Raw genomic sequence first — 12,116 nt, forward strand, 5'->3', positions numbered from 1 at the left:
ATACATGTCTTGCACGAGGCGTATGGAGATGGAGATGCAGCGACATGTCGTCTGAAATCTGCAAAGTCGTGTAGTAAGAAACTCGACAGCAGCCAGTCTGGCCTGGTTGTCAACTGTAATGGGAAACAGTCATGTCGTGAAGCCATGCAGTTATTTTTCTTTTATTCATCCATCAACAACTGTAATATTACCGATGCTGCTGCTGAAGTAAAGTACAACTGTATCAAAGGTGAGACTTTACTATAGTATACCTGTATCAAAGGTATTCATTGGACAAACCTGTAGTAGATCTACGTATAAACACTGATTTCTTTAATATCAGCCACTGAGTCCATTATAGACATATTATTGTAAACATTTACCATGAACGTCATAAACCAATGTGTAGATGCTGGATGCACAACCGGATAGCATCTGCAGTTTTACCGATGCTGCTCAGTGCTGAAGTAAAGAACTACTGTATCAAGGGAAACTTTGGTCGTTGACGGGACATGACCTGACTGTCAGTAAGACACAACGTAGGAATGACGGTATTTCTTCCCCCATCAAGTGCAATCTTTTAGCGAAAAACGTGTGTCGCCTATGGGCTTACGAACAATATCTTCGTCGGCATGAATAAATCTGTATGAAGGTAACCAGAAATATTTATTTACTAATAATTGCCCCATTTATGAAATATTTGGTTGATTTGGTACGTGTCATGTTATTGTCTGGATTATGCGCATGTGTGAGACGAAAATATGGAAACAAACCGGGTCGATGAAGGCGATGTTAGTACTTGTCACGGTGAAGCATATATATGCTCGAGCTGGTCTCAGGTAGATTATTTCGTTGTCTTGGAATATGCACATGCATTTCATAAGTCGAGATGCCAAAGAACAAGAAGCACGTGTGAAAGACTCAAGGAACATACTTAACGTGGATCTCGCATAACTTACGTCGAGGTCGAAAACCATTTCAGCGATTAGACACCAGGTCCTCCTGATTTAACCCATACTTAGTACTACATCAAACTGACATCAACAAGGAATGATCTTAATAATGTCAGTCCATGATTCATTTTACCTACATGTATGAGTCCATATTTAAACCCAGTAGGCATTTATGCATTGTGTTCCGTAACTTATGGTCACTAGCTCTTTACACTATTGCGGACCATGGTATACTGCGTTTTCTATCCAGGCTTTGATTGTCAATGTTAGGTATTTGTCATTCTTACACATTTCATCTCGACGTGCATGTCATCTAACTTCATACACAGCACCCATGTTATTGTCAGCTCAGCTCACAATATACTGATAATTACAGGACGCTATCAGGCTTGAATATTATTGACCTTCTATGAATATCGACCTTTGCATGGTGTCACAGCCGAGTTAGATTTGGCACCTCCTACTTCTTATGGATGGAGATTTGGTGAAGGAAAATGCAACAAAAAAATACATAAATTATAGTAACCATTGAGACGCCTTTCAAGGGCATGCTTTCTATAATTTACATTTTTCAGAAAGTTCATTCTATCGTTTCTTACGATACGAAATGCATGGTCCTGTACGCATAATGCACGCATCAGTTACGCAAAATGCAAGATTACAATTATCTTGACGCTTGAGCAAGAACGGCTACAATTCAACTGTTGTGACCTTGACCTGTGTCCTTGACGTGTTACATGTATTAAAGACGCTATGCTGGTGGTATCAGAAACATTCAGAGCTATTAAATATAGGTAAATTGTGATGACTTAGCCATTTATATATAGCAGAAGCGGTCTTTCTAAAATCGTGTGGTTACCATGGAAACAACCCAAAATAACATGTTGCCTGACACTTTCAACTAGAGATTCAGAGCTTTCCAAAAATTCATCTAGCTATTACCTCCGGTAGACGTCTTTCGATTTTTGACACCGAATACCATTGCTCTATAAGCAACACATGCTTGTCGTAATAATGAATACAGAATACCATGTGTCAAAAGTAAGACATGCTACATTTAGGTTTGCACTTTCTCAGTGAAGTACACTCAGATTCTAGTGCATGCGTACCATTTGACCACTTTTGAAATGGCATTGTGTATTCAAAACTGTCAGTTGATGGAGCCGTGCCTATTTACACTTGTCAGAGGGGTACACACAGTCCGTGCTCTAGACTACAAGTTTTGGAAGCCGCGCTGGCTGAGTGGGCTGACTTTGTGTGCTGCCGATTAAGAGCTTGACTCAGAGAGTGTGGGCTCGAATCTGGGATGGGACTCAACCTAACAAAAGTACTAGAATCTGTTTTTTACTGTGAAGGTGTAATCCAAATTATAACATGTGTTACGTTTTCATAAGAGGCGACGAACAGGATCGGGTGGTTTTACTTCAGAATTTCTTAAGTTCTTTTGGAAAGATTTAGGCGAATTTGTTCTTAATTCATTAAACTATGGGTATAAAAATGGAAAGTTATCGATCTCGCAAAACAGGGATTGTTAACATGCATGCCTAAAACTAATACACCTAAGAAATGATTGAAAAACTGGCGCCTTATCTCCCTACTAAATACCTCATACACAGTTCGCGCAGCAGCAATTGCAAACAGAATTAAAAAGGTATTACCTAGTATTATTAATGAAGACCAAAAGGGTTTTGTCACGGGAAGATATATTGGTGAGGTAACTAGCCTTATATATGTCCTAATGGAAAACACCGAAACCTGCCATATACCTGGCCTACTTCTTCTCGCTGATTTTGAAAAGATAGACACTACCTCAACAAGGTATTAAAGTTTTGTTTTATTTTGGACCCAGTATCTCACATTGGATAGAAACATTTTATAACAATATTGAATCGAGAGTCTTGGTAAATGGATTTGCGTCAACTCCTGTTGAAATAGCTGGTGGATGCCGCCAGGGGGACCAGTTAGCGCCGTACATCTTTCTGCTGTGTGTAGAAATGCTGGGTATCATGATAGGAAATAACAAAAATATAAAGGGGATTAAACCTGGAAATATAACATATCTCCTGTCACAGTTCGCAGATGATACAACAACTCTTACATTAGATGGATCGGAGAAAAGCTTATATGCAGTGTTGAATACTTTAGAACTATTTGCCCGTTTTTCAGGATTGAAAGTCAACGTAGATAAAACTAAACTAATAATTGGTTCCAAAAAGAGATTCCGATATAAGATGTGTAAAGAATGGAATATCGACTAGTCACAAACAGACTTCATGCTTTTGGGAATACATTTCGATATTGATGTTGATAATATGGTTGAAATAAACGAAAAACTATCTTAGATTGAAAGGCAAATAAACATTTGATTAGCTCGTACCTTAGCCGCGTATGGAAGAAATACTGTTCTTAAAGCACTTCTATTAACTAAGCTGAACCATTTATTCTCATCTCTACTAAATCCTGAAAAAATTGTCAGTGAAAGACTGCAAAATAAGTGTTTTAATTTCATCTGGAAAAACAAACCTGATAAGATTAAGAGAGATTTAATGATGACCCAGAACAAGGGGGTATAAAAAGTCCAAATATTAGAAAACATATATATTCACTAGCATTGAAAACGCACCACTTACACAAGTTGAGATTACTAAAGCACACGTAAGCAATTGGTAGTTTTTTAGTGGATGATAACAGATGGACGACTGACAAAAACAACAGCACAGAGAAAACGCTAATCCATTTAATTGTTTCACAGCCTGAAAGGATCAAACACATGTGGGGTCAAATCGAAAAGTCCATATTGCGTGTGACCGCTGTTTGCATTAACACATGCAGTGCAACGTCTCCTCATTGAGTCAACAAGCGTGAGAATAGTGTTCTGGGGATGGCATTCAACTCCTTCAGAAGTGCAGCCTCAAGTTCCCGGATGTTTCGCATCTGTTGTCGCCGAGAAAGACGTTGACCAATTTCGTCTCACAAGTGCACAATAGAGGATGAATATGGGGACAGTGCTGGCCAATGAATTACCAGGATGTGTTGCTGGGCCAGATACTGCATGAATAGACTAGCTGTGTATGCCCGTGCGTTGTCCTATTGAAAAGTATGGACATCTTGGTGGTGATTGAAGAACGTCACGACCTAATTCTTAAAAATCTGGTCACGGTAATAAAGGGCATTAACTCTCCCTTGACACACATGAAGGCAGTTCTGTGATTGTAACTTAGTCCATCCCAGACCATGACACTCCCACCCCCAAAAGGTCTGTCTGAACCACACACTCATCAGCATAACGTTCACCACGTCTACGCCAAACACATAATCGGGCGTGAGCATTACGTCGATGCAAACGTTGTAACCTCCATGGAACATGTCTTTTAGCACATTGTATACGCTCATTACGGTGTCTGTCAGTCAGAATTGGTCCAATGTAATAACGTCGGGCATGGAGCTCGGCGGCGTGTCCACGGCGTTGCCCGGTGACCCCACATCGACCTTGAACTAGTGCAGCAGCCCTGGAAGCCGGCAGTGTTCGATCACGGACATGGTCATGGACAATATGGCGATTTTGACGGGGCGTCGTGACACGTTGCTGCCAAGGTCGTGGAAGGTCACGGGTGCTGTCTGTCTGCTATGAAGCCTAACGATGGTGGAGTAGCTACATCCAAGTCGTCGAGCAATATCCCTGCTGCTGGTGCCAGCCTGAATCATGCCTAGTGCACATTCTCTTTCCTGAGGTGTTATCCCTGGCATCTCTGTCCTCGTTTCACAATCGTTAGTAAAGCAATGAGAATAGTTTCTCATACACCTGCTTTTAAGGTCACAGTCAGCATAATTCCAGGACGTGGATGCATGTTGTTGCGTTTTGGAGTTAAGATTCATATTGTGAACAGAAACTCGTTTCCAAAACATTTTTTCAACTGGACATACCCTCTGACTTCATGTTAGTCTTATTCATTGGCAATTGTCATGCAGAAATTCATCTTGATGAAAATATGAACTGGTGTATTTTCAATGCTGGTCAGTATATCTTCACAAAAACTAAAATGGATAAAAAGAATAAGCGGTCATGACCTCAAATGGACGTTTCTTTACACCAGTCAATGTAATATCAGGACTCTATTTTTTCTAATGGATAGTTACTTTATACAAAATGCAATAATTCCCTCTTAATACGTTTTCAATAAAATATAATGTTTTAACCGTATGAATCGATGAAAAAAGCCATTATAACATATGCTCGAACACTGAATATAAAGAAATTTAAAAAGAAATTATGCGAACCCATCTATCCTTTTAATGTTTCAAAAACTGACACCAAAATTGGGAGTATAAAACTATACACCTCCCTCTTGATTTCAAAATTTGTTCGGTTTCCAAGCTTTTTAAAATGAGTTCTACAGAATGATTTTACTGAAAATGACTGGAAATGTCTTAACGTTATTGCAAATAAATGTACGCGAAGCATAGACTTGAAATGGATGCACTATAGAATTATTCACAATATTCTCCCAACAAGGCTATTACTTTATAAAATTGGATACACAGGTTCACCAATATGTCCATTTTGTGAAACAGAAAGAGAAACTATCAACCATATGTTGTGGGAATGTGAATCTGTTTTTAAATTATGGAAAGAAATAGAATCATGGTTGAACTCAGTACAGTTACAACTGGAATTTACAAATAAAGTCGTTATATTGGGAATGAAAGGAAAGAACAATAATCCTATTAATGAAATCATTTCAGTAGTCAAACAGTACATCTATAGATGCAGCGTAAATGGTTTCAGACCAAAGTAAGAATATTTATAACATGAAATAGTCCGTCACTATGACATGTCAAGATATGTTTATCTATGAACGGGAACTGAGCGATTGTGTTTTCAATATTGGTCAACTTTACATTTATTACATTATCCTGCCAACTGTACATTTTCAGCCAAGTCAAGTCATATATATACATGTATACATATACCATTGTATTATTATGAAACTTATCAATACATGTTTCCATGTACCATGAAATATGAAAAGAAGAACAACAAAACAAACAAACAAACAAAAACCCAAAACTTTGCCATCAGCAATATATATATATAGTAAACACCGACCGCAGGAAGCTGTCAACTACTAATTCATATGCGAATTTTAAATAATTTTGTTTTTACTTCGACTATCGTTGAATTTCATGCCAACTGTAATTTAGATTTTGACCTTAGTGTTGCCAGTAGGACAGAACATCCTTATCCTGGTAACAATACATATCAATAACATTGACAGTAACTTATGAGCGTTGGTTCTTGAATTTGAGCTGCTAGTTCCCTTCATTTCAACCTTGATCAACATGAAGCCAAAGCAAAATCGAACATGCGTGTGAGCAGTTCTCTCTTCTCTTATGTGACCCATAACATATGTCTCAAATTTGAAACCCAATACAAACCTTCTCCTACTTGTCATATGCCTTGTGTTTCAGGTAGTATGAACATGTGTAGTCCAGTCACAACAACAGTAAACGGGTCGGTGTACCTCCATTCTCCCGGCTTCCCTGACAGTGTCGGTGTGAACAGCAGCTGTGTTGTTAGGATCAACGGGCAGAGTATAGAAGTAACATTGGTAGAGGAGCGGATGAGGTCAGGGATGCTTAACATCTCAGGTGACGGGAGACAACTCTTGACAAACGTGAACGTGAACCAGTACAACAGGGTATTACCGGGACCAGCTGCCGAAATAGTTATAGTCTACGACAACCATGATCAGAATGGATCAAATCTATGGATACATGTTTCAGGTAGCAATCAATTAATACACTGATGCCAAAATCATATTTAGCGTACTGTATTCACAGTAATGTATTTTGCGTCCTAATCCTCCTTAACTGAATTACATATGGCCTTTCGTGGCTCTGCTGATTTCCCACCACTTGCAGAAATCGTATCTCTTAACGGTTAACACATAACTTGGACTTAGAGACTGTTGTAAAAATAACTTGTTCATAGATTCAAGTCAAATGAACATAACGATCAGCGGAGAAATACTGGATACATCAACCACACCTACGTCAACACAGCAGCAGCCACGTTCACAGAGTGCATCTGGTCCAAGTACTTCGGATACACCAAGAACTGAAACAGCGACACATTCTACATCTATTGGTGAGTGTATAGTGGCGTTGTATGGACCTCGCCATGCTTCAAACGTTTTCAGCTGCTTACAGAGATATTTGCCCGCATACATGCATTTGTAGTGTTTTTGCCTGTGTGAGTGTGAACATCTCTGAAGGTCATGGTTCATTAACTTGTGTGGTCGACAGCTATTTGAGCATGTTTTCACTGCGGAGCATCATCAATGCATTTAAAGTAGCCTAAATAATGTATCTACTCCTTTTCATGCAGGGATGCACCAGTTCATTTAACACATTTAAAAATGTCCTCGAAAAGATAATACATAAATGGAAAGAAACAAAGCTACCATATACATGATTTATCTACCTTCCTTGGAACTACATCTGATAAAAAATTCTCAAGTTGCAGCGTCCTTTACGACCGTTACATCTACGCGTGGACAAACTACTCGTTCGACAGGGAATATAGCAACCCAGTTGACTTCCAAGTCAACGATGGTATCAACAGCAGTTTCAACAACAGACACAAGTAAGTATACGCAATTACGTATTATTCACGGTGTGTACACACAATATTGGTCTATCGCTTGTAACTACACACACTCTATGCAGTTTAGTAGTTTCATGTCGATATAGTGAGAACTACATCTGGCCAGAAGAGTTTTAGTACAAACCACTATAACTGAATGACAGTAAACTGTTGTTACCTAGTAATATACTACCCATCAAAAGTTTAGACTCACTTAAAACACTCACTATATGTTATGTATATACATGGTTACATCGAAGATGAATTTCTCCACTAATTATAACTTGGGGGAACCAACTCTAAACCTTATGCAGATGAATTGCACGAGGATCATACATCAACTTGCTGAAATGTATGTGCAAATATCGTTTATGTGAACAGCTGCGTTTTGGTGTAAAGTTTTGTTAAGAATTTCAATTTTCACTGAGTTTCATCATTTATTGAATTCATGACAATAAACTTTTCAACGTTACGAATTTGTATTACAATACATCAATTCATGTGTAAACAGTACCCTTAAACTGTATAGAATATTTAACAAAATCTAGTTTAGATCAGTTGACTGAAGTAAATGGCTACATTTTCACTAGTAGTGAGTCTAAACTTTTGATGGGGAGTATACATCCAGTCTTTATCTTATAGGCGCGAACACAAACAAGCACCTAGTAGTAGGAATCTTATTTTAATCACATTCGTAAACGTTGCCTTCCAGCGCAAGTCTAGAATAGATTAAATTGGAGCAACCATCAGCTTGCAGTATTGTACATTCGAGTGTTCTTTTTCAGGACTTTTATCATTATTAATGTAAATAATAATTGAACGAGCTGCACGTGTTCGATCATTGCAATATATATGTAACTGGAAGTGAGTTTGTGAAAATTTAAAGTCATGTCAGAAGCATCAATGGTGGACAGAAAAAAAAACTAAATTATCACACATTATATTTAAAACTATACATGTTTATCAAAGTATTCTAAAGTTTCACCTTTTTTTGTCAGTACAATATAACAACATAACAACAATAACAAGTTATACTTACACTAACCCTGGTACATGTATAGTACCCGGCAGGATTGACACCTTCCTTTCAACCGCTGGCGATGGCGTCGGAGGATGTGCCAAATAAAATAAACAAGTATTATTCAAATTAAACAGTGGTAGATATGATAATCTCTGAATGTCAGGTTTGTTTGTTTGTTGTTTAACCCACTAAGCAATACTCCGGCTAAATAGCGGTGGTCTATGAATAATCGAGTCTGGACCTGACAATATATTCGTAAACAGAATGAGCATCGATCTATGCAAATGCCATACGGTGACATGTGTTAACCAAGTCAGCGAGGCTGACCATCCGATCCCGTACATCGCCTCTTATGAATATAATGTGAAAACCACCTCAATATTAAATGCTATAATACAATAATACTAATGGAGTAAATGAGTGGGCTATGTAGGGTATCCTAGTAGTGGTATGTCAATAACAGAGTGATGTCCCTTGCTAATAAAAGTGATGGCTGCGACCGTGTTAAAGTACGTGTAGTTATGGTCATTCTTTGAGGAAGTCCCTAGGGTGTTTCCCAGTAACAGAACAGGCTATACCACTAATATTCTTTGCACGGATAATGAAAGCCAACATCCGATGGCCACAATCAGGATTCTCCCAAATCATGACGCTTAATTTTATACTGGAACAGTGAACTGAAACATACGAAAGCTGACGTCCTCAACTTTCTCAAGACTGCACGTATTTTCTGAACGTATTGCAATACACATATGTTTCAGGAAACAGTGAGGATATTGTGACAGCCTTGGCAGTGGTGTGTGGTATTCTGGTGCTCATCATTGTAGTCCTCGTCATATACTTGTAAGTACTTCATATTGTCTTTGATGCACATATCAAACACAGTGCCACTGTTATAAGGATATAACGTATCTTTTAAACAGCAAAAGTATGACAAACCCATTATTGAGAATTGCGGTTATTTCGTGATAGTATTGATGCTATCACTGCTTGGTAATTAATCAAGGGACATAGAACATAATAACTGGAAGTAACAGAATCTAAAAGACTCTTCAAGTATTAGTTAAAGGGTTCACTCCCATTAGTTAGACGTCCCATAGTTAGACATCCCAATTGTCAGACACTGGACAAGGTATTAATTAGGGCAACACCCATATATAAATGGGAATGTCCCAATTGGATATTTCAACCAGTTAGTTGAACCTACGGAAAACTGTTATGGTGTATAAATATCTTGGATTATTTTTGATAGAAAATGTTCTTTCAAATGATCTTAATCAAATCTCTGTCAGTAAGTTACTAAAGTCATGTATTTTGTTTTACGCAAAAGTCTAAGGTAATACTTATCGATACCATGACAACTATATCTCTTTGATTCAATTGTGAAACCAATATTGAAATTGAAAATGTACATATATGTTTTATGAGAAGATTATTACCTGTGAAGAAATGTACCTCGCTACATATGCTGTATTGTGAATTAGGCAGAGTCCCACTTTCTGTTGATGTTAAAACTCATATGTTAACGTTTTGGTCTAAATTGTTTACAATCAATTCATCTTAGTTATCTTCAATCTTATATTCTATTTTATGTAATCTTCATACTCAGAGGCTCAGAGGTGGAAAATTCCATTCTCTTTTGAAATTCTATGGAACACCATACCAATAAATGAAAGAAAATGTAAATTATGTTGTATGAGTGTAGTGGGTGATGAGTTTCATTATATTCTTAAATGCAAATATTTTAGAAAAGAAAGATCAATGTATATACTAGCTTCCTTTATAATCAGACCAAATATGTTAAAATTTAAATCGCTCTTTACATGTAAAAGGATATATGTTATGAAAATTCATCTCAGTAAATTCTGTAAATATATTATGCAAATTGTAAAATCTTCTGGCTAACTACTATTCCGCCACAATATTTACTCAGTTGTACCTCATATGCCAATGATATCGGCCTGAGTTCAATGAAGTTATGCTCTGTTATTTATTTTATGGGCCAGTCCTATTTCATTAAGAGGTAACAGGCAGGGGATTAGCTGTGCACTCAACTAGATGGTTTGTTGTTTTAAACTTATCTGACTATTGGGATGTCTGACAAATGCGAGGATAACAGTTAAAGGGTGAATCGCCGATGGGTAGTTTACGGTAATTCTCCCATCACGAGATACAACACGAGACCATGGAATGGTGTAACTTTAAACGAATAACAAATATGGTGTCGGGACAGGTGATATGTGTCTGGCCGGAGCAGGTTGGAACACCTTAAAAATATACCGTCAGCACTAACAAAGTGGTGCGGGTTTGAAAGTCAGCAGAACGTTCGCGATCGTTGTAGTTCCACGTTTGGTAAAGAGCTTGCCCTGTCTTGGACAGTCCGAGTCACCTTGTAATGAAGAGAGAGACTGAGTAAATGTATACATCTGTGCATAAAATAAGCACCACCCTGTATTTTTTCCAATTACTTTTGTCTGAAATGAAATTCTAAACTCTTTCCAAGAATTAACCTTTATAATTTGCTAGAGCAAGCATTTAACATTTCAAAAACGAAAACATCATTGAAATTACCAGTTTCAGTATTTTAATTAGGATAATTGCCTATATTTAAAACAGGTGTTTTTCTATCCAAAAACAAGATACCTTATTTGGAAAAATGAAAGTTATAATTGATTGTTGTGTAGCCTATAAATTCGTTATTCATTGTGAATGGATGAAAGTTTGTAAACTAAGATTTAGGAAAAGTTACAGTAAAACTAGAAGAAAAAGGAAAATTTTAAAATGCACTAAAAGTTGCTTTACAAACACCACTATGGTATTTTGTTGTACGTTCAGCTGTTGAACATATCAATTGTCTACATTGTCAAATGTGTATCACTGCAGCATGGTGGTGAAGCCATTCAGGAAGAAGCATGACACTTCATCGAATACTGGAACGTCTGTTGGCCATGATGAACCAAATGTCTACGATGGTATACAACGCAACACAGGCGTCGCTGGTGACGAACATAATTACGGCCACATAACCAGCAGTGAAGGGCATTTCTATGCTAACTCTGTTAGTGGAGATGATCCATATGTCAACACCTAGACGTTAGTTCTACTCAGTAGTAGATTCAATCATACAGTACAACATGAAATTATAAATTTGTAAATTTTAAAAAAACTTTCACTCATTACTCACGTATTATATGTGAATACTAGCAGAACATAACTCCAGATTCAAAGACAGGAGAACAGTTAGTATTTTGTCAAGACACCATGGGCAGCAATGCAGGCTTCAATGCGGCGGGGCATACTACTGATCAAAGAAGTTAGAAAGTCGTGGTCCATGCTGTCCCAATATCGGACCACCTCTTCTCATTTCAGCAATATTTGTCAGATTTTTCTCATTGACACTTTCCTTCATAAGTCCCCAAACATTTTCTATTGGATTAAGGTCATATTTTGGGTCCGACACCAGGCCTGTGAATGCTTTGAACGATGTTTTGGGTCGTTGTCCTTCTGGAAAATGCAA

General features: G+C 37.7%; 1 protein-coding gene across 6 annotated transcripts in view; it reads left to right on the plus strand.

Moving 5' to 3' along the window:
- LOC124264670 (cell wall protein DAN4-like) overlaps positions 1-11,810 on the plus strand; it is a 184,114-nt gene extending 172,304 nt beyond the window's left edge. For 2 of the 6 annotated variants that reach the window (XM_046699410.1, XM_046699422.1), the window contains 3 exons: positions 7,459-7,578; positions 9,361-9,442; positions 11,483-11,810. In XM_046699410.1, coding sequence (XP_046555366.1) covers positions 7,459-7,578; positions 9,361-9,442; positions 11,483-11,690 — 410 coding nt within the window. In that variant the 3' untranslated portion in view covers positions 11,691-11,810. Of the gene's footprint in view, positions 1-6,924; positions 7,081-7,452; positions 7,579-9,360; positions 9,443-11,482 lie in introns of all 6 variants that reach the window. The other 4 variants (XM_046699424.1, XM_046699425.1, XM_046699416.1 and 1 more) reach the window with 4 other exon arrangements.
- Positions 11,811-12,116: the final 306 nt, after the last annotated feature.

Source organism: Haliotis rubra, unplaced genomic scaffold (assembly GCF_003918875.1).
Source record: "Haliotis rubra isolate DU_JTF1 unplaced genomic scaffold, ASM391887v1 Scf936, whole genome shotgun sequence".
NCBI lineage: Eukaryota > Metazoa > Mollusca > Gastropoda > Lepetellida > Haliotidae > Haliotis > Haliotis rubra.